This window comes from Paralichthys olivaceus, chromosome 20 (assembly GCF_024713975.1).
Source record: "Paralichthys olivaceus isolate ysfri-2021 chromosome 20, ASM2471397v2, whole genome shotgun sequence".
Taxonomy (NCBI): Eukaryota; Metazoa; Chordata; class Actinopteri; order Pleuronectiformes; family Paralichthyidae; genus Paralichthys; species Paralichthys olivaceus.
The window spans coordinates 985,209-1,007,641 of record NC_091112.1 but is presented as its reverse complement, the minus strand read 5'-3'; the positions used below and the strand labels follow the sequence as shown (position 1 = coordinate 1,007,641).

The 22,433-nt window shown below is 42.9% G+C and overlaps 3 protein-coding genes across 5 annotated transcripts; all 3 read left to right on the top strand.

Annotated features, from left to right (window-relative positions):
• Window positions 1-422: 422 nt before the first annotated feature.
• On the top strand, window positions 423-5,990 carry LOC109648140 (glyceraldehyde-3-phosphate dehydrogenase). The gene is made up of 12 exons (XM_069516367.1): window positions 423-536; window positions 777-824; window positions 2,674-2,773; window positions 2,954-3,063; window positions 3,148-3,238; window positions 3,397-3,512; window positions 3,959-4,040; window positions 4,468-4,619; window positions 4,732-4,810; window positions 4,972-5,055; window positions 5,220-5,317; window positions 5,662-5,990. Exons 1-12 carry the CDS (start codon window positions 460-462, stop codon window positions 5,729-5,731), a joined length of 1,107 nt encoding a protein of 368 aa, XP_069372468.1. The 5' UTR covers window positions 423-459; the 3' UTR covers window positions 5,732-5,990.
• An 807-nt stretch (window positions 5,991-6,797) lies between these two features.
• On the top strand, window positions 6,798-16,101 carry LOC109645296 (non-homologous end joining factor IFFO1-like). 3 transcript variants are annotated; one of them, XM_069516357.1, is made up of 9 exons: window positions 6,798-8,336; window positions 10,283-10,343; window positions 10,439-10,534; window positions 10,730-10,870; window positions 10,940-11,127; window positions 11,243-11,357; window positions 11,617-11,718; window positions 11,842-11,972; window positions 12,955-16,101. In XM_069516357.1, exons 1-9 carry the CDS (start codon window positions 7,366-7,368, stop codon window positions 13,100-13,102), a joined length of 1,953 nt encoding a protein of 650 aa, XP_069372458.1. In that variant the 5' UTR covers window positions 6,798-7,365; the 3' UTR covers window positions 13,103-16,101. The 3 variants fall into 3 exon arrangements, with proteins under 3 accessions (XP_069372458.1, XP_069372457.1, XP_069372456.1); XM_069516356.1 differs by having other exon boundaries at window positions 6,799-8,336; window positions 10,943-11,127; window positions 11,240-11,357; XM_069516355.1 differs by having other exon boundaries at window positions 6,799-8,336; window positions 11,240-11,357.
• Window positions 16,102-16,802: 701 nt separating this feature from the next.
• On the top strand, window positions 16,803-22,404 carry LOC109645297 (vesicle-associated membrane protein 2-like). Its single transcript, XM_069516369.1, has 5 exons — window positions 16,803-16,937; window positions 17,610-17,739; window positions 18,005-18,163; window positions 19,913-19,964; window positions 21,098-22,404. Coding segments are annotated over exons 1-5 (360 nt in total). The 5' UTR covers window positions 16,803-16,935; the 3' UTR covers window positions 21,115-22,404.
• Window positions 22,405-22,433: the final 29 nt, after the last annotated feature.

Below are 22,433 nucleotides of genomic sequence, written 5' to 3'. Positions count from 1 at the left end.
TGTATGAAGCTCACGTTGGACGTCATATTTATAGGTCGACCTTTACTTCACCCTGCACTGAGCGAGTGTACGTTCACCCGTCACACTGGCATTTAAATCTCAGCTCAAAACTTTAATCCATTAATTATTTAGTAGTTTTCACCTTTTGATTTTATTATTTTAAATTGAAATGTAATTTGCTTTTATTTTTAAATGTTAAATTATTCGTTGCATCTGTAGAGAACTTTTTTTTATTGTCTTTTAAATCCAATCTTATTTTAATGTCTTTACTTTTCTCAGTTTTAATTTATTCAGAATTCTACTTTGTATATAATCAATAATATATAGATTTGTGTTCATACGAATAAAGTTTTATTTTTTGTTTAATTTCTCTGCAGGTGATAAAAAAAAAAAAAAAAAAAAAATCCTGACCTTGACATTATGAAGGGGGCGTGTCCGGGGGGCGCGCAGCGGGGATAAATGGCGGTGACGCGTGTTGCTCGTCCCCGCTCTCACTTCTCCGTCAGAGGACGCGCACTCAGGAGCATTCACGAACGGTACTTACTCACTTTTCACTTATTCTACGTAAAAACAAACAAGAGGAGCAATTCAGGAACGTTTGCTTTTGTTTTACGCACAAACCTGAAAAATCAGCTGATTGATTTTCTCTGATGTTTTCAAAGTTGATTAATTATAATTATTCTTGTTAAATCTTTTTTTTATCTTCTGCTGCTGTGCATGATGATCTGGTTTTTATTTTGAAATATAATTTCCATGCTTTTATTTTTATGTTCCAGTGAAGATCAGACCAGATCAGACAAAATGGTGAAGATCGGAATCAACGGGTGAGTTGATGAACTTATAATATTTAAAAGTTTCATCCAGTTCAGCTGCTGTTCATCGAGTCCATAACTTACCTGACAATTATCTGACAGTAACTTCTGTAACTGTTTGAAGTGACTCAACAATTAATTCAATATCAGAAATTATATTCAAGTATATAAAATTATATTAATGTGAGTATGTTTTTACTAATATATATATATTATATTTCTTTATATTACATTTTCATGTATATATAAACATAGAATATCCATTAAAACAGGTTAAAGTTCAGGTCTTTAATATGATAAACATTTAAAAAGTGCTGTTGATCTCTTGTCTCGGTCTAAGTGCTGGACAGAGACAGTGTCAGAGACAGAGACAGTGTCAGGACTCTGCAGCTCTATTCTCTGGTTATTTATAGTCAGGTGTTGTTGTGGCGTCACAGTTGGCTTCTCTTCTTCTTCATCTTCCTCGTCTTCCTCCACACCCGTCAGCTGTCACATTCCTATCACCCTCCTCTCGTCTATTTTTAACCCTCTAACCTTTCCGCCGCAGTTCAGCGACCGTCCGATGGGCCGATGGTTCACGGACGCTCCTCAGACTGTAGGAGGTCGATGCAGCTCGTTTCATTCAAGTGTTTCTATCAGATTTTATTCATCAGATCTTCGTCTCCGTGTTGAGACCAAAACATCCTGGAACTCCTGAGAACTTTTTTCCAAAGTCTCCAGCTGACTGTCGCTGCAGCATGTCCTCTGTCGTCTTAAGACCAGAGGACATCAGACAAATTTGTCTGCTGACGTGTGAACAACTCTAACATCACAGATTTGGTTCCTGTCCTTAAATAAAGTACCCTCCCCCCCGATCAGGGACTTTTGGGCGGGAAAGAGAACGTAATCAAACTGCATCGACTCCGACAGACGACGCACTCGGTAGAACCAGAGGTTTACTGTGTTATTATTCCAGATGTCGACTCTCACCGTGTTTTTCAGAGTAGAAACTGCAGCGTTTCACGTTTGATGATCTTCTTCTTCAGTGGTGGTTTGAAGGCGCAGGGCGTACAGTCAGCATGTAACGTGACTCGCGAGGGACGTTATATAACAGGACTCGGTCGTGTGAAGTATAAATAGTGTGGGATCAGTGACATGGTGACAGTGTTTTGTTCTTTTCTTTTAATGCACCAGAGGTTGTTGGTACGAGCAGCTCGAGGAACTTCACGTTGCGGCGAGTGAGCGAGGATTCTGGACCTGACGATGGTCACACTTTCTTAAAGCTGCTCAGCTCAGAGGTTTAAAAATGTCAAATCAATCTCTGCTCCGCTCCTGAACGAAGATCTCTGCCCTCCGCTCCTCATCTCTGTCTGACCGGCCATATTAGGCGTAAACAGGCTTTCAGCTGCCGGTGCCAACTATTGTTATCTCCGGTCAAGGTTGGCGGCCTTGTACGGCTCGTCTGTCCCCGGCATGTTGTGGTTTGAGTTCCAGCGTCTCCTGCTGGTCACAGAGGGAAATGTGGGCTTTGAGCCACAGCGACCTAAGTTACTTTACTGAACAGGCACAAGTAAAAATATAAATTGGAGACTCTGAGAACTACAGATGACTTTTCACTTCCTTCCACTAGTCTCTCTTTTCTCTCCTGAGCTCAAACATACAGACCTTCACTCCGTCTCGGCTCCTGTGCTCCTCCGTGGTTTTCTCCTTTGTGGTTCTCAGATGGTGAAAACATTTTCAAAACATCTTCAAAGCTCTTGTAGAGTTTTTTTTTTTTAGAGTCTTATTTCCCCCAGAGCTCTGAGAGGAATCTTTACCAGTTGCATATCCGTTGTGCTCTCGCTGGGTCGTCCATGTTCACTTTGTCCTCCCCGTGTTTCAGATTCGGACGTATCGGTCGTCTGGTGACCAGAGCCGCCGCCACTGGTGGCAAAGTGGAGGTGGTGGCCATCAACGACCCGTTCATCGACCTGGACTACATGGTGAGAGTCGCTTTGTTACAGAAACTCTTTTAAAAGGACAATGTCTTCAGGCGCAAAATCAATTTAATAAGAGGCAGAGAGCTGGGATGAATCATTGGAGTTTTCAGGTGCAGGTATTAAAACCTCTGTGTTGTTTTAAATGTTCCTCTCTCCCCCCCCTCCCCCCCCTCCCCCCTGCAGGTCTACATGTTTAAGTATGACTCCACTCACGGCGTGTGGAAGCACGGAGAGGTGAAGGCCGAGGGCGGCAAGCTGGTCGTGGGCGACATGCACATCACGGTCTTTCACGAGTACGTAACTTTTGTTTAACACGGCGCTTCAGCAGAATCCATCAAGTCCAAGTGTCTGAACTCTGGTTTGTGATGAACGTGCAGGAGAGACCCCGCCAACATCAAGTGGAGCGATGCCGGCGCCGACTACGTGGTGGAGTCCACCGGTGTGTTCACCACCATCGAGAAGGCGTCTGTACGTTGATCAACCACATATTTCTTTTCTTTAGAAGATAAACATGTGACGTTCCACCCAGTCACAGCGTCTCGCTCCACGTGGGCAGTGAATAGTTTCAAATGATTTTCTTCAAACCTTCGTAATGTGATTATCTCCGTCCTCTTGTCCCTCCCCAGGCTCACCTGAAGGGCGGCGCTAAGAGGGTGGTGATCTCCGCTCCCAGTGCTGATGCTCCCATGTTTGTTATGGGCGTCAACCACGAGAAGTACGACAACTCCATGAAGGTCGTCAGGTGAGTTTTACTCTTAAGAGCTGGACCTCATGATGTACTTCATGATGTACTCCATGATGTACTTCATGATGTACTCCATGATGTACTCCATGATGTACTCCATGATGTACTCCATGATGTACTTCATGATGTACTTCATGATGCACTTCATGATGTACTCCATGATGTACTCCAAGATGTACTTCATGATGTACTTCATGATGTACTTCATGATGTACTCCATGATGTTCTTCATGATGTACTCCATGATGTACTCCATGATGTACTCCATGATGTACTCCAAGATGTACTTCATGATGTACTCCATGATGTACCTCATGATGTACTCCATGATGTACCTCATGATGTACTTCATGATGTACTTCATGATGTATATAAATGTCAGAAAAGCAAAACAAATCTTGAATAAATATCATTAACATGTATTTCCTGTCTTGTATCCATAGCAACGCCTCTTGCACAACCAACTGCCTGGCTCCGCTCGCCAAGGTCATCAACGATAACTTTGGCATCATCGAGGGTCTCATGGTAAAGAACCGACACACATCCTGTGTTTATAAAGAACGTTCAGAGACGAAGCAGGAAGTGGACGTTTATATATATGTATACTGTGAATATATATATATATATATATATATATATAATAAGTTAGAACACAGGTTAAAAAATACCAGTAATCGACCCACATGTTGTTTACGTATTAATATTAAAACCACTTTTTTAAAATTTTATATTTATTTTAATTTAAATATTTACATGGTTTATTTTTGGAGTTAGTACATTTTAAATCCATTCATGGATTTAAATACATTTGATAAAGTTTTCAGTGTTGTTTTAGTTTTTTTTACTCGTTCCTCAGATAAATAATATTTTCATCGTTTAAGAATAAATAAATTAGAAATGTGATGAGTCGAACTAAAAGAAAATGGCTGATCGTGTCTTCCTGTCCCTGCAGAGCACGGTCCACGCCGTCACGGCCACACAGAAGACCGTGGACGGTCCCTCTGGGAAGTTGTGGAGGGACGGACGTGGAGCCTCCCAGAACATCATCCCCGCCTCCACCGGAGCCGCCAAGGCCGTGGGCAAGGTCGTCCCCGAGCTGAACGGGTACGTTGTTACTGAGGTTTGAACCCTGAGCCTGACCTCTGACCCTCGGGGGAATAAGATCAGAACGTTTAACTTCCTGAACTTTGATCTGACGCTGATCGTCTTGTTACAGGAAACTCACCGGGATGGCTTTCCGTGTCCCCACCCCCAACGTGTCTGTGGTTGACCTGACTGTTCGTCTGGAGAAACCCGTGAGTGTCTCCGTCGTCCTTATTCATCAGTGCAGGAAGTGTTTTTCTAGACTTTGACGACGGTAGAAACACCTGAAGATAATCTGGAGTTGCTGTGTAACTGTTTTCACTGTTTGCTGCCATGTTGAGACCTGACGCTCAGAAAACGTCTCCTCCTTCAGGCCAAGTACGACGACATCAAGAAGGTGGTCAAGGCCGCGGCTGAGGGACCCATGAAGGGATTTCTCGGCTACACAGAGGACCAGGTATTCAAAACTCATCACAGGTTTTATTTTTATGTGTAGTGTCATCCAGCAGCCACTAGGTGACAGCGTTCGGTTTCATTCATGTTTTCAGGACCAAATGAAACAGGAAGGAAGATTCAGCTCTGAAATGTTTTGAACTCACGTGTTTGTCTCGTCCTGCTCAGGTCGTGTCCACGGACTTTAACAGCGACACTCGCTCCTCCATCTTTGACGCCGGCGCGGGCATCGCCCTCAACGACCACTTCGTCAAACTGGTGTCATGGTGAGTTTGACCTGAATCAATGTGGCGTCAGAGTCAATCACTGCTGAATAAAGTTTGTTCTTCATGAAGGACGATGAGTCTCAGCTTCTGGTGTTTGGTGTTTTTACAGTTTATTCTCTGAGCACAAGAACAACATTTTTATAAAGTGTATTTATTCATGTTCTGTTTCTATTCCTCTTTTCTTTCTTACGACGTATTTTTCTTTTAAAGAACGAACTGTAGCTGCTCAGCTTCATTCTGTGCCTCATATTTCAATCTCCTGTCCAACGTCTGAAAATGAAAGTTTATGTCCCTGATCCATCGGGACTCTCACTTTAACCGCCCTCGCTCTGTTTCCATCGCAGGTACGACAACGAGTTCGGCTACAGCCACCGTGTGTGCGACCTGATCCAGCACATGTTCTCCAAGGAGTGAAGTCTCCTGACGCCTCCATGGTTCCTTCTCATGATTCCCTTCCTTCACATGTAACTGGATGATAAACATCCGTCCCGGGAGCAAACTCCTCTACGACAATCGTCTGTGGTTGATAGAAATAAAACTAATGATAAAACCTTTTTTATATCCTAAAGTCGCCTGTTCAGCACCGATGATTCTCAACTGTCTGGTTCTGAGTGATCTTGTTGCACATGTGGCTCCTTTAGCACGTGACATAATAAAAGTCCTGCACTTTTAATGACGTGTGTTGTATTTGCTGAACATTTATTTTGAAAGGGTTGAAATTGGTTTAACATTGTACATGATATAAGCTCAATATTTACGGAGGTATTATCTGATCCAGATATCTGAACACATCGCTCTCTTGATGAATCTGAAGTAATGGACGGCTGAATGTTTATTTTCTTCAGCAAGAATTCTGAAGCTGTGGTTTCTCAGACGAGAGACTCAGTTTGCTGCAGGACATTTAATTTATTTCTGGGAAAACGGCCAAAATGTAGTTGAGCTGAATCAGACTTGATCCCGATGAGGAAGGAAAATTGTCGATCCTGATTATTTCTCATTCATCACCTAAAATAAATGATCACGATGATCTCATGCTCCACCACTTTATTTATTTAATTTTAATAAATAAACTTTTTCATAACACTTTCAGTACATGTAATGAAACACAAAGAGACCCCCCCCCACACACACACACACACACACACACTCATCCACAGGCAGAGGGAATAATACATAATACACACACACATACATTTAAACTAGTAAACAAAGAAAGATTAAATAACACAGATAAGAATTTAAATTACTGACAGATGTGACAAATAAAGTTATTTTTTAAGGATAAAGATAAAATACAGAAGAGCAGTAAGTAGGATGTAGAAACACATAAGATAAGAAATAAGTATAATAAATAAAATTAAGAGCTAAGAGCCCTGTGAATTTATAGAAACACACTTTAAATAAACACAAGCTTTATTTCTCAGCTGCATCTCTACCAGGGAACTTACGGTAGATAAACCTATGAGCTCCTCTTATAGGTGCAGTGTGGTAACATCCATCCGCAGTGTTTATTCCTGAGTCTCCGCATGTCTCCTCCTCGTGTCTCCTCCTCGTGTCTCCTCCTCGTGTCTCCTCCTCGTGTCTCCTCCTCCTGTCTCCTCCTCGTGTCTCCTCCTGTGACTCAGGTGCGTCGCTCACTTTTACTTTAAACCAGAAATCATCTCATTTCAGAATAAACCGGAGTTTCTCCTCCGGTGGAAATTGACGCTGCGTAAACGTGACTGAGCTGCAGAGACGTGCGGAGTGTGTCGGTCCGAGTCCCGCGGATGAGTTGTCGTTTTGACCGCATCGTCCGACCGCGCGCAGCCTCCTCTGCGTAAAGAGCCCGGAGGAGACTCCATCACAGCCCGGAGGAGACTCCTCCATCACAGCCCGGAGGAGACTCCATCACAGCCCGGAGGAGACTCCATCACAGCCCGGAGGAGACTCCATCACAGCCCGGAGGAGACTCCATCACAGCCCGGAGGAGACTCCTCCATCAGAGGTCGGTTCGGGACACTCGTCAGATTCTAACTGTGTCGGAGCTGAACCTGCAGAATTCTGGGTTCATGCCGGATTTCGAGCACTTCAGATTTTCCTACTCGAGTATGAATCCGGTCCTGGGGGAGAGCGGCTTTCTGGCCCCGCAGCAGCAGCAGCATCAGATGACCGGCCAGGCCGACTCCGCCATCCCGGAGCCCGGTTACCTCCTCGGGGACCACACCGGGTTTGGGCCCGACGGGTTCTCCGGCTTGGACCTGGGCGCGCTGCCTCCGTCGGGCCTGGCCTACCTGCACCTGAGCAGCCCCCTGCACCGCGGGGCCCCGGCGGCCACCGCGCTGCGCAACGACCTGGGCTCGAACATCAGCGTGTTGAAGACCCTGAACCTGCGCTTCCGCTGCTTTCTGGCCAAAGTGCACGAGCTGGAGCGCAGGAACAAGGTTCTGGAGAAGCAGCTGCAACAGGCGCTGGGGGACAACAGCCCGGGGGAGGGACACCAGAGCCAGAAGCCCCCCACCAAAGACATGGGGGTCCAGACTGGATTCATCGGGCCCATCCCGGGCAGACCGGGCTTCATCCCGCTCCACAACGCCAACAACCCGGCCTACCTGCCCGGCGGCCTCCTCTCCCCCACCCTGAACCCTCCCCCCTGCTTTGACAACAAACACCTGCTGCTGGGGAGCAGCCTCCACCCCATGACGGATTCAAACTCCAACCTCACCTCCATCAGCCCGGCCCTGAGCCCCAGCGACCCGCTCCGACCCTTCTCCAACATCAACGACAAATACGCAGCGGACGCCGGGACGAACACCAACAGCACCCCCCCTCCTCCGCCACGGTTCCTGCCCGGGGCGATGTGGTCCTTCAACCACACCCGCAGGTTCGGCACCGCCCGGGAGTCGTGCGTCACAGGGCCGGGGGCCTCCTGGTCGCAGCCGGACGGCATCGGGGTCCAGATCGACACCATCACGCCGGAGATCCGGGCCTTGTACAACGTGCTGGGGAAGGTGAAGAGAGAAAGAGACGAGTACAAGCGAAGGTGAGAACTTGATGAACTCGCTGGTTACAGGTTGTTTGTTGAAGCTGGAGTCTGGACCTGGTTCTGTCAACATCAGCCGCAAACAGCTTCACACAGAAACAGGAGAACCTCCTGGTTCTTACTGAGATTCTCTTCACTGAACTCACTGAGCACTTTATTAGGAACAGCTGCAGTTCTCCAGATGTTGGAAACTTTCCTCAGAGATCAGCTGCTCGTTCATGATTCCATCCTCCTGCTCCACCTCATCTCCAAGGTTACAGTCATTCCAACCTCAGTTCATCTGGTAGAGGCCCAAAGTCACAGCGCCACCTGCAGCCTGGACCAGGCAGGTCAACGATGACGGTTTATTTATTTACATCCCAAAGGTTAAAGGTCAGCTTCAGTGCGACACCATAATATTTTACAAATGAATCATTTTAAAAAATAAAGTTAAAGATGATTAGACTCTAAGAGAATCAGAGTTGATCCACGATGGTGGCGATGACGTTCCGGTAAAATAGAATCACAACACGATGGAGGAACCATTAAACTAAAGAGAGCGAAGCACAAAACAGCTAAAAGAGCGAGAGCGAGATGTTTAACTTTTAACATTTCATCGATACAAAGGAGTCGAAGTTAAACATCAACACATGAAGAAGAGACACAAGTATAGATACGATATTTACTCACAATGATAACAACAACAAACTCTCAACAAAGTCACGTACGATAGAACAACTCCCATGATCCCACATTTGTGTTACTGTTTTGATTGAGCGACCCCTAGTGACGGAAGTGACACGTCGTGAGTTCGTGAAACGGTTTAAGTTTTTTATTTGTTTATTTGTAAAATACAGGAAGTGAAAGTTGTCGGTCAGGTTCGGTTGATTGTCGTTTAGTTTGGACTGTCTCTGTCTGGAGGCAGGAGGACGTCTCTGGGGACATTTTTAAACAGGAGCTGTTGTTTTTCTCTCACATCCTCCCCTGCTTCCCTTCTTCTTCGTCTCCTCCTCTTCATCCCTCTCTCCTTCCGTTCCCTGCAATGCAGCACTGGCCTGTGACGACCAGCGGTGATGTCACTCCTCAGTGATGTCACTCCCTTTCATCTTTTAGCCTCTGCCTCCCTCTTTCTCTTCCTCGTCATCCATCCCTCTCTCTCTCTGTCTGTATCATTTCTTCCTCTCCTCTGTGTTCTCTACTTCTCTCTCAGTCTTTCTCTTTTTCTCTTCATGCTGCTGACTCCTCACCCCCCCACCCCCCATCCCATCCCATCCCATGTGACCTTCTGCAGCGTCGCACAGGCGCTGACATCATCATTTGCATCAATGCGCTAACGCTCAAATAGCTCCTGCTTGTGCTCAAACTCAGATATTTGGTTGCTTGGATTTTCTGAACTCGCTCTCGGATTTCTCGTCTGCTCTTTGTTTTGTTTTTTTTAGTCTGGTGAAATTCCCCAACCAATAGAATACCAGGTGCAGTGATGTCATAATTATTTCATCCAATAAACAGAGGGATAAGCCCCATAGCCAAAAGTATGTGGACACACATTACACATTGAAACATGTGACGTGACGTCTCTGCTGCTGAGGACGGGTTCGTCTCCGGGACTCGTCTCCATCACGGCTCATGAGAGCAGCAGATTTTTAAATCAACGTGTGCGTCGTCATCAGGTACACAGATGAACGAGCTCCTGTCAGACGTCAAGACGACCATCAGCTTCACTGCAGAGACGCGTGTAGAGACTGACAAATCGACCAGAGCTGCAAGGACACACACTCTGTCTCTCTGTCCCTCTGTCCCTCTGCCCCTCTGCCTCTCTGTCTCTCTGTCTCTGAATGAATATGTCAAACGTCTCCTCCCTTAATCAATGTTAGACGTTCAGATGCTGATCTCTGTAACTCGAGACGATGAACAGAGTCCGGCTCCGGTCCTGACGAGTCCTTCATGAATGTTTCTCGTGTCTCTAGATGGGAGGAGGAATACACCGCCAGGATGGACCTGCAGGAGAAGGTGGCAGAACTGGAGGAGGTAAAGAAATGTTACCACGACATACATGTACCGAACATACGTGATCGTGTGGTCTGCACATGACTGAGATGTGTGTGTGTGTGTGTGTGTTGCAGGACCTCCAGGAGAGTGAGGTGTGTCAGGATGAGTTGTCTCTGCGGGTGAAGCAGCTGAAGGCCGAACTCGTTCTCTTCAAGGGTCTCGTCAGTAACGTAAGTGTTTCTCTCAAGTGACCAACAGGGGGCGACTCCACTGGTTGTTTCTATAGAAGTCGATGAGAAAAATATAATATTTTTACTCTTTCTAAGGATTTTTTTTCCAGTTTATTCCTGAATAGTTATCATCGTCCACCAGCTGAAAAAGCTTGAGATGATTTTCATGAAGAGTTTTTTCTGTGTCTCCATCAGAACTTGTCCGATCTCGACAGTAAGATCCAGGAAAAGGCCATGAAGGTGGACATGGACATCTGCCGCCGCATCGACATCACCGCTCGCCTCTGTGACGTCGCCCAGCAGAGGAACTGCGAGGACATGATTCAGATCTTTCAGGTTCGTGCGTGAGACGACTAACGCGTTCAAACCAGTAATAAACCAATCAACCTGTCACTCCGCCCCCAGCAGGTGGCCACGCCCCCCTCCACTCTGAACCGCCGCGCCAGGAAGCCGAGCGGCCAGTCGGCGAGGGGCGGGGACGCAGACGATCTGAGCGTGTCCGAGAGCGAGGGAGGCGGAGCTAAAGACGAAGAGTCGTGCAGCACGTCGGCCAATCAGATCAACGAGCAGATGCAGAAGATGCTGAATCAGCTGTAGGTGATTTTCTCTTTGGACAAAGACGAGGTTTAGAAATCATGTGAATTAATGTGTGTGTGTGTGTGTGTGTGTGTGTGTGTGTGTGTGTGTGTGTGTGTTGTCGTCCAGAAGAGAGAGTGAGTTCGAGGACGACTGCGACAGTCTCGCCTGGGAGGAAAACGAAGAAACTCTTTTGCTGTGGGAAGATTTTTCTGGATACACTCTGGGCGTTGAACCTCAGGGCGAGGTACACACACACACACACACACATTGTTATTGGAAGCAAATGATTCCGTTTTGATAATGTGTCAATTATTTGAATAATAAAAAAAGGTAAAATACCCAAATATTCCAGTTCTGACATCTTATCTTTACGTTTATTTAAGATGAGATGAGATAAGATCAGTGATCTTATATTAGTTCCACAATGAGGATGTGTTACAGCAGCTAAGAGGAAAGTAAAACAAAGTAAAACAAAGTGACGTGTCCCCCCCCCCTGTACGCAGCCTCAGCCGCAGGACGAGTCCATCGAGAAAGTGATTAAAGACACCGAGTGTCTGTTCAAGTCCAGGGAGAAGGACTATCAGGACACTATCGACCAGATCGAGGTGAGGAGGACATTAGTGTTCACGGTGACAGAGCGTAGCAGCTTTGATCGGATATTAACAATCACACATCAATAATCTGAGTAACAATATGAATATCCATCACGTTGTTCACGTCTCGTGCAGTTGGATCTGGCCACAGCCAAGAGCGACATGAACCGTCACCTGCACGAGTACATGGAGATGTGTTCAATGAAAAGAGGCCTGGACGTCCAGATGGAGACGTGCAGGAGGCTGATCACACAGAGCGGAGACAGGTCACACACACACACACACACACACACACACACACACACACACACACATTCAAAACCATGTGAACTGATGCACTGGGAGGAAGATTTTGATGATTAATGGAAAACAACAATCAATTGAATGTAAATATGACATTTATTCATTTAAAACTTTAACCATTGAACTCTGCTCTAATTGTCCTTTAAGTTCTTTAAACATAGAAAGTTTGATCTGTTGAAAATGAGGGATTAATGACTGACTTTCATCAGCAGGTGGCGTCACAGAGTTGTTTCAGAACTCTTTTTGTCTTCGATGAGACTTTGACAGATTGAGAATTAATCCCTGAGGGAGAGGTAGAAAAAAAAAAAAGTTTCACAACGTTAAAGGACGATAAAAAAATCCCTGGATCAATGTTTCCGTGTCTGAAAGGTTCTAGTGATGTTTTCATTGTGTTTCATCTAAATATTAAGAATTGTTGTTTTCTTTACCCTAGAATGTAATAGAACATTTAACTACTTCATATTAAAATACTTTACATTTAACTACTTCATATTAAAATACTTTACATTTTACTACTTTATATTTAAATACTTTACATTTAACTACTTCATATTAAAATACTTTACATTTAACTACTTCATATTAAAATACTTTACATTTTACTACTTTATATTTAAATACTTTACATTTAACTACTTCATATTAAAATACTTTACATTTAACTACTTCATATTAAAATACTTTACATTTAACTACTTTATATTTAAGTACTTTATATTATACTATATCGGGAGCGGGTCCATGTTTTTTACACGACCACACAGTTTCAGGAGTTTTCAGCTTCACCACTAGATGTCACTAAATTCCACACACTGATCTTTTAAAACATCCACAAACAAATCAGCTTCAGATCCAGGTTGCCTTCATACTACGTCCCGTGGTACAACAGAAATATGTTTTTCAACATCACAGTTAATCTCCCTCTTCTTCTCTCTCATCTGACAGGAAGTCCACCTCGCTCGTCCCCCTGACAGTGGACGACATCGATGAGAAGGAGACGAAGAAGCCGGCTCTGCCCGCCAACCCGGAGAGCGGCGACTCTTACCGCGATGCCAATGCCGCCATCCCTCCTCTGGCCTGGAGGAAACCCTGACATGCGCCGCCGGTTCTCTGTCATCACGTCCCACCGATCATCTTCTCGTACCCTCGAGCTGCTTGAGGAAAACTTTGATTCTACGTCCAGGTGTGTTTCTTTCGCTGAGTTGAAATCAGCAGATCAACTTTAATCTTCTCTGAAAACATCTTCAGCAGAAGATTTGGAACAAAAGGTGGATTTGTGTCTCAGGCGGCTGGAAACTTCTACCGACGTCCTGAACGACGAACGTAATTTGCTCATGAGGTTTATTCAAAAACAGAAAAAAGAAACAATCGCTGAGTTCTGTTTGTTTTCCTGCACGACGACATCATCAGGACGAATTTTCTTTTAGTTTCCACCTCTGACTTTAAATGAATATGGCCGACACGACAGCTTCCAAAAGTGAAGCCAACGCTTCTTGATCGCCCCCTGGTGGCTGACTACGGTATGGGTCGTTAACCTCCATGTTAGCAGGCGGGACATGGACTGAACTAAAAACTCAAAGTAGTCGTTGAATGTTTGTCAGAGATGGTTTCGATCTTATCTCGCCGATGTTTGTTCCAGTGTTTCTGATCCGTTTGGTTTGAATCAGTTGTCGATGATATAAAAAGGGCTCATGATTGACAGCTGAGACTGACTCCTGATTGGACGATCACTACTGCACAGACTCTGACTCCAAAGGACACAAGATGGCGGCGTTTGTATCCAACATATTTTGGCTTCATTTTTGTGCGACTGGAGGAAGTGGAGACGCCTCGTCCATCTTTATTTGCAGTTTAAGTCTCATCTCGCTGTTCAGTTGCACAATTTCTGCAAAGATGCCTTTTTTAAAGACGGAGCACAGACGGGAGGACACGCACAAAGAAGGTTTGCACATGATGAAATGTTCATTATAAGAGTTAAGACGTATTTATTACATGAACCGTTGATTTCCACTTATTATAGCGAGAAGTTTATTTTGCTTCTGTATTTTCGTGTTGCACGTATGGTAGAAGCTCTGCCTTCACTCTCTGGGTCTGGACTGTCGCTGCACTGACAACATGACGGTGAGAAGTGAATTTAATCAAAGTCCCAACAAGCCTTAAATAAATATCCAACATTTGGGGACATCGTCTGTGATGAACAGATAAATGTCCTGAAATCCTATTAAAAGGTTAAATCCCCCTATTTTCTATAAGATGTCACAGTCCACAATAGAAACCATCAAACCTTATTTTTAAGATTAAAGATTAGATTGATTTCTGAAACAACACTCGAGCCTGAAGCCGAGAACGTGCTCTGTATTGTTTGTGGAAATTTGCTGTTTTATTGGCCTGAGTTAGACTTTGATGCTCTACAGGTCCAGAGAAATGATCCTTAAAGTTCCAATATTCAGAGTCAAAATCACTAAATACAACTCACAGAAAATATTCACAATAATGAGAACAAGTAAGTTGAATAGACTTTTTTGTTGGTGTCCAGCCGGAAGCCTTCTTAGAGACGCGAGATCGCACTGAGGGAATTTGGACAAGTTGAAAAATCCTGACTTCACTGACATTATGATTTACATTATTATATTATATATATTCAACCGTCACACATTAAAAGATTCTAAGTTTTTCAACCCTGAGACTGTCCACAATGTTCTCTCCAGATTTTGACCTTGTAAATACAGCCTGTAACAGTTAAATATAGTTCAATTATATATATATGTACATATAAATATATTTATATATATGATATATATTTAGGCTTTTTGTTGGGGAAAATATGTATTATTGTATAATCATATGAATTTAGTTTTGAACATGGATTTTTCTCTAAATTTAACGAGGCGTCACATTTTTGGGGAATTTGGACGTCAATAAAATCTCCATTTTAGAATTCTCTGCTAATTTATCAGTGGATAAATCATTCGTGTGTGACGGATGTTGAAAGGGACTCCACTGCGATCAACAGGATTTCTTTTTTTCCGTTGACAAAAGTAAAAAAAAACAACTTCAAGATCATTTGTTCTCAGAAATGTACAGTTTGTAAAATATGAAAACACAATGTTTGTGAAGCTAAACTAACAACGCTGCAAGCTACACGTTGAGCTGAGGCTGGTGCAATATGCTATTATTACTATTATTCAAAACAGTAGATCTGGTGTTGGTGTCGGAGCTGAGAGCAAATTATTAGAGCTGAAGTGTGTGTGTGTGTGTGTGTGTGTGTGTGTGTGTGTGTGTGTGTGTTAACAGTTTAAGATTCACGTCGTCAACATCGTCACATCTGTAAGTTCATGTGAGCTCATTCAGTGAACCTGTCACCTTCACCTCGGTAAACTGATCCACTTTTAATTTCTAATTGTATCGAAAAACCAAAATGCTTTGTTTCTGTCTTCGCTTTTATTTTCTTAAGAAATCTAAGGTCTGAAATTTAAAATGTCTTGTTGTTCCTTTGACGTCAAAGAGAATCAAAGCAACTGCAAAAGTAAAATGTAGATAAGCGCCGCTCACCTCATGACATCATCACTGTACAGATGCTGCTTTAGCTGAACTGTCGAGATCTATATTATCAGATTGTAAATTGCATCTATGGAGAGAAGTAAATATAACGTGACGGGGAAAAAAGAGAAACCACCTCAAAGACCTCGTGAAACTGAAATTTGAAGTGAAGCGATGACTGAACAGAAGAAGATACAAGCTGGACAAACAGAATCCAATAAATCTGCTGATGCTCGTCAGCCTGTAACCACAGGGCAGGTTCGGGCTCTGTCAGCATGTTTTTGAGCAAAGCACTAAACCCCAATTTCAATGTGACAACTAAATGCATGAATGAAATGCTGTTTCCTCTCCTAGTGGCTGGTGCAGGTGTTGCATGTGATTTTATGAACCTGGACCCTGTTCTCCATCACTTCACAAGTCAAAATAAGTCGGAGCTGTTCTCACGGGGTCTTTGACGTGTTCTTTTTTCCGTCACGATCTGCAGAGCTGAGCGTTTGGTCACTTTACTGCAGTGAAATGAAAAGTTGCACAGAATAAACGGTGTTGAGAGACTCTGTTGTATGTTTTAATTTTTGAATCTGAGCACATGATCTCGTCATCCACAGTGCGTGGCACAGTCAAGAATACGGCTTTTGACTTTTCCTCACCACAATCTGTGCATTTGGGCGACCACAGTGTAAAGAGGAACATAATATGGAAAACGAGGAGAAAGTAGTAGAAGTATTTGGGTTTTTCTTTAAGGTATAAGGAGTATTAAAGCTGTATACTGCGTATTTCCACCTTAAAGCTCTAAACTAGACCGCATTCATTCCAAAATAACTTTTGAATAAAATAGTTTCAGAACCATCTTGAGCATGAACAAGAAGAAACTGTGCACCCTGCTTTGGTGTTTTGGTTTCGTCAGGTGACGACAAACAGAAGTAGGATAAATAAATATAATAATAAAAGCTGTTGGGGTTTTCAAACGTTTTTCAAATAAACTTTATTGACAGCATACAAACATACAAAATAAGTATGACATCAACATGAAACAGGTGAGAAGTGACACAAGGACCCTACGAAGAGCAGCATTGTGATTATGTGATTAGTTATAAAAATCTTACAATATATGTTAATACCTTGGAGAAAGGGCTTTAAATATATTCAAATATATAAAAGACTATAACTATACTATATATATATATATATATATATATATATAGGGGTATTCATCATCATCCTGTTCTAAAAACAGGATCAAACACTGGGACATCTCTCTCTCTCTCTCGCTCTCTCTCTCTCTCTTTCTCTCTCTTTCTCTCTCTTTCTCTCTCCCCCTCTCTCCCCCTCCCTCCCCCTCTCTTGCTCTCGGACTCAGATTATCTCCATCATCCTGCTGCTGCTCAGATGTGAGTACTTCATTTTCATTTAAACCTGTAAAATCAGTAAATGTGTTTTTTCGATCCTCGGTTAAACTCCATCGTCTGAAAACAGCAGTTTGTTTGTGACCTTGATTGAATATCGTTGTGGCTCCCGATGTTTCTGATCATCCCACATCTCACTTCAACTCGTATGTGATGTTGAAGCCTGTGTGAATGTCAGGAAGAGGCTGCAGCTGATTCTGCCGCTAAACTGACACATTTTACTCAGCATCAAAAACAACAGATTCTGGAAAGTAAAGATCTGAGCCGCAGACGAAACCTTTGGAAAAACAGAAACAAGTTTAATGTGATGTATTTCTGCTCGGGGGGAGGGGGAGGGGTGTATTATAGCATGCATGCTTATCTCCGTCAGTCAAATCCAGTCGAGTCGGACAGGGGCTGCTGCTGCTGCTGCTCTAATCTCAAACCTCTAACTCCAACATTAACCTGTTTGAGTCGTGTTTCTCTTCTAATAATCTGTTTCTGTTTCGCTGCCAAATCACAAAGTACTCAGACATTTTACTGAAGTAGCTGTAGCGCCACCACAGGGTGACTACTGCAGAAATATGTGAAGCTTCTTTTGTTCACTTCGGTTGTTCTGACAGTAATTCTCCTGTTGCCGTCACTTCACCTGTCTTCCTGTCACATGACCTCCTGAAGGTCGACTCCAGAGGCTGCAGGCAGTGCGGGAGCGCCCGGGGGCCCGCAGGGGGAGGGGGGCCCCTCAGCTCCGGCCCCGAACCTGACAAGTAACAGACGACTGCAGCAGACGCAGGCGCAGGTGGACGAGGTGAGGACACTTTCACACAAACTCACAATTAGGAAGAAATTAATTAACTTTTAAACAATCAAAAGGGAAAATGTTGTAAATCCTTTTTCACTGAAAGACGTTGGACAAATCAAACAAATCATTTCCTTGACTCAGACCATAATTAAATATATATATAAATATAAGAAATTTACAAAAGAGTTTTTGAAAATAAAATGACAAGTAAAACAAACGAGCAGCTGTAAGGACGTGAGTTGTGTTAGTGACATGTCCTCTTGTCCATAAGGTGGTGGACATAATGCGAGTGAACGTGGACAAAGTCCTGGAGAGAGACCAGAAGCTGTCTGAGCTGGACGACCGGGCCGACGCGCTGCAGGCCGGAGCATCGCAGTTCGAGAGCAGCGCCGCCAAACTCAAGAACAAGTACTGGTGGAAAAACTGTAAGGTGAGAGCGTTACGCTGCATGTTACCGCGGTTTGTTTTCCCATCATGCATCAGTCCCACCCACTCAAGTCATTGATTGGTGCAAATATCTGATTCCAATGTCAGCTCAGGTGACGTCTGCGCAAATGTGGTTTCTGTAATTTCAGGTCGTTCTTATCTCACAGATGTTTGTTCAAGTGTTTCTGATCAGTTTGGTTCGAATCAGTTATTTGATGACGAGCTGAGACGTGATGACTGACAGCTGACGCTGACTCATGACGGGTTGAAGGACCTTGATAACGTGGCTCCACTCCAAGATCCTGACTCTGGCTCCAGCCGACATAACTGTCACAAGATGGCCGCCCCCATAACGAATATCTTAGCTTTAGCTTCAGTTTTTTGGTCTTTGAGTCGGATTTAACTCGGTCCTGGATTTTACTGATCACCAACTTCTTTATCATCCATCATCCTTCCTCCATCCTTCATCAGCTGCCAATCCATTTTTATCTCAACGTCACTTCGTCAAAACCCCGCCTCCGATAGACGGACAGAGCTGTTACATGTCGTCCAATCAGGAGCCGCCGTTCACAGAGCTAGAGGATTAACAACCAGCAACCAGGAAGTGAGAGAGAGAGAGAGAGAGAGAGAGAGAGAGAGAGAGAGAGAGAGAGAGAGAGAGAGAGAGAGAGAGAGATCCCAATCTGGATTACAGTGACAGTCGGGGATTAAAGAACCAGCTGTGATCTGTGATATAACTCCGCCCACACACACACACTGCTTTGTTCTTCTCTACTTGTGAGGACTCTGCTGTCATCTCGTCTCATTAATGTTTTAACGACCTGATATTTTACTTTTTATTTATTGTCAACAGACATTCAAAAGTTCTCTGAACATATTTCCTGAGCAAGTCATCGCACATACACAGAAATACAGGATGTGGATTCATCCGCCACAGAAAATAGTCCCTCCTACAGGATCTATAAATTACACAAACCTACAGGAAGCGGAAACTTGTCATTGCTTTTTGTCAATCTTGGATTTTGTTGACAACAAGAATAATTGATATTTTTTTAGGTCCATGATTTTATCGGCTCTTAATTCCTGACGACAACAAGTGTAAACATAATCTGACCCTGAATCTAACTTTAACCTTTAAATCAAATCTTAACCCTCGAACATACGTGATGAAGAAGTGACGATGAACCAACACGTCCTCGCAGACATGTCCTCAGAGACATGTCCTCACAGACATGTCCTTTTACAAAAGTAAAAACTGGTCCTCACTAAAACAGAAGAACCGCAGCAAAATCACACTTTCAATCCAATCCACTCACATTCTCTCTCTCTCTCTCTCTCTCTCTCTCTCTCTATCACTTGTTCTTGTTAATCTCTCTCGCCCTCATCCTGTCAGAGGTGATGTGATTTCCTGTCAGTCTGCAGCTCTGACGTGGATTTATTTATACACACACACACACACACACACACACACACACACACACACACACACACACACACACATTGTAAATGTAAAAAGATAAAGATACAAATTCAAACGCACAATATCACTGAAGAATCTGACAAAACAAATTAAAAACACAAACACATGTTGACCCAACATTCTCTGATATGACAACAACAACAACAATAACAACAACGACAACAGAACACTTTTGTTTACTGATTTTTTTTCTTCTATTATTATTATTATTATTGTTGTTGTTGTTATTTATTTATTTTTACCATCATCGGTGTGATTGTTCTTTTCCTGCAGATGATGATCATCATGGCCGTTATCGGTGTCATATGTGTTGGAGTCGTCTTCTGTGAGTGTCTTTATATTATATTTATTATATTTAAAATTGTCCTTATAGATAATATAATTGTTTGATTTAGTTAAACACTGACATTTTAAATAGCTCCTCTAGCGCCACCCTCAGGTCAACATGTTCATTTGATATCTCAGGATACAGTTGACGGGTTAGCATCAAACCTGTAGAGCACACTCACGTTTTATTTCTTTTTCTTTAACCTCCATCAAGTAGTTCAGCTTTTGTTTCTTTAGCTTGTTTAATAAAACTTCAGGACAGATTACGAAAAATCTTGGTGGAGGGAAGTCGTGTAATTTAGGATCAGAAGATTTCTTTTTCTCTTTTTTTGTTTTTTGTAACATTCTCATTGATTTCTCAGAAAATAATTCATGGAGCTTGATGAAAGAAAAACCTGACACATTTAGAGGACTGATATTTATGAGCGTTTGCAATTTGGTGCAGATCCAAACAATCATTTGAATCTGGAATTTAATTGTTAAAGGAGAGAGAAAAGATAATCCTAGATCTGCTCCGTGATCTGGATCTGCACCAAACTTTGACGACTTCTTCGTCAACTCAAACAACATCCTCCCACCAAGTTTCGTGAAAATCTGTCCTGTAGTTTTTGCGCAATCTTGCCCACAATGAAACAAACGTGTTGGACCTTGACAGAGATCTGAGCCTTACTGAGTTTGTCAGTTGGTTTGTATGTGAGCAGGATCACGCAAAAACAACTGAACCGATTTCTATGAAATTTTGCGTAGGGGTGAGCGAACACCGAGGGGAGAACTCATAAAAGTTTGGTGTTGATCCGGATCAGGGGGCTGATGCAGGAATTTTTTTACTTTCTTTAACATTGCAAGATTTTTCAGGTTTTGATATTTTGACTGATTTCTAGTTTCAGTTCTGGTGAGCAGATTACTGTCACAGCCGTGGAGCACACTAATGCTCACAGTCGGTTTTTATTACTTTCCTTCATTATGTTCTTCACGAACACTTTCCTCAGGAAGATTTAGATTTTTAGCTACATTCAAATATTTTAGTTTTTTGTGAAAACAAAACACTATTTCCCGCCTTCGTGCAGGCGATGAGTCTGAACTCACGAAGCTTGTACGTCTTTTCTTGCTGACGTTATTTTCTCTCCTCAGTGTATTTCTTCTACTGAGAAAGACGGACGAAACCATCACAGGACGAGTCTGCACCGAAAAACACCAACTCAACCAAATCCAGCCTCTTCGTCTGTCCTCCTCCTCTTCCTCACCGACATCTTCCTCACAAACCGTCGTGCATGATCTGAAACGTGCTCCAGTGCCTCCAGGCAAACTCTCAGCTGAACAGCAGGAGGATGTAATACTGATGAGGACCAGAAGGGGGCACTCACTGCGTAAGGACGGTTTCTTTTCTTTCTACAAATTTCGCATCGTATCTCGGTAACAAACGTCAGCCACGAAAATGAACAGTGTGCAGCAGTTTAAAAACTTATTGACGCAAGTTTATTCATCACTTGATGTTTTGTATAAAGTAACATATCTGACACAACAGTTCTTAATGTTTAAAATTAATTTATTGTACGTTTTCATAAAAAGAATTTTAAGTCAAAACGTGTATTTAAGAAATTTGCGTCATGAGACAAATGCCTTGAAGTTTTCAAGTAGTTAATTTAACGAATTGAGAAAATCTGTAAACTTCTGGGACTTAGACTTTTAACGAACATCTGCTGTTTTATTTTGATATGATAAAGAGGCTGAAGGTTCAGGAACAACTTGATTTAAATATGAATTCATTCATTTGACATTTTTTATTTTGGGTTAAAATCTGCTTCAGTTTGAATGATTTAAAAACAGCTGGAGATAGAAAATAATTTTTTGTTTTATAAAATTTGACTCGTAACAGGAAGAGAATCATATATAATGATATTAATTTATCAATAGTAATAATAGTAATTAAGTTTTAATTGGACCGACTCATCAATGAACATTATTTTAAACCTGAGTTAATTATTTCTTTTGTTTCCTCTCCTCTTGTCTGTTGTACTTGCTGCCCCCTTGCTGTCAGTATTGGAACTGCTACAGGTGTATTTACACTTGAGCAGAACGTTTTGAATTACCTCCCGATAAAATCTAAAAGGATCCATTTCCATTTCTTTCCCCATCGTTTATTTGTTCGTCCGTTTTACTGACAGTAACGTTTTCGATGCTGCGACTCTCCTGTTTTTATTTTAATCGTCTCGTGAATCAACCCGACGTCATTTCATATTTTCTGTGGTTTGAAAGTGAAACTTGTTGCTTTGTTCTGAACCGATTTGTCTGTTTTAAAAAGCTTCATATGAACGAGTGTTTGGTGAGTGTAGGTTTAAATATCCACAGTGAGGTTGTAGATATTTAAGGATTGATTATGAAGCTGTTGATGCTGTTTGTGAGCTGCGATCAAATAAACTAATATTTGCAAGAGAAAAGTAGCGTTTGAGTGTTTTTTCCTCTGATC

What these genes read in the sequence shown, in the direction of transcription:
- LOC109648140 (XM_069516367.1), top strand. Translation starts at nt 460, where the DNA reads ATGGCGGTGACGCGTGTTGCTCGTCCCCGCTCTCACTTCTCCGTCAGA. An exon ending in TCATCGACCTGGACTACATG is followed by an intron (nt 2,774 to 2,953) that starts GTGAGAGTCGCT and finishes TCCCCCCTGCAG; the next exon opens with GTCTACATGTTTAAGTATGA. An exon ending in TTCGTCAAACTGGTGTCATG is followed by an intron (nt 5,318 to 5,661) that starts GTGAGTTTGACC and finishes TTTCCATCGCAG; the next exon opens with GTACGACAACGAGTTCGGCT.
- LOC109645296 (XM_069516355.1), top strand. Translation starts at nt 7,366, where the DNA reads ATGCCGGATTTCGAGCACTTCAGATTTTCCTACTCGAGTATGAATCCG. An exon ending in TCAAGGGTCTCGTCAGTAAC is followed by an intron (nt 10,535 to 10,729) that starts GTAAGTGTTTCT and finishes TGTCTCCATCAG; the next exon opens with AACTTGTCCGATCTCGACAG. An exon ending in GCGTTGAACCTCAGGGCGAG is followed by an intron (nt 11,358 to 11,616) that starts GTACACACACAC and finishes CCCTGTACGCAG; the next exon opens with CCTCAGCCGCAGGACGAGTC.
- LOC109645297 (XM_069516369.1), top strand. An exon ending in CGCAGGCGCAGGTGGACGAG is followed by an intron (nt 17,740 to 18,004) that starts GTGAGGACACTT and finishes CTTGTCCATAAG; the next exon opens with GTGGTGGACATAATGCGAGT. An exon ending in ACTGGTGGAAAAACTGTAAG is followed by an intron (nt 18,164 to 19,912) that starts GTGAGAGCGTTA and finishes CTTTTCCTGCAG; the next exon opens with ATGATGATCATCATGGCCGT.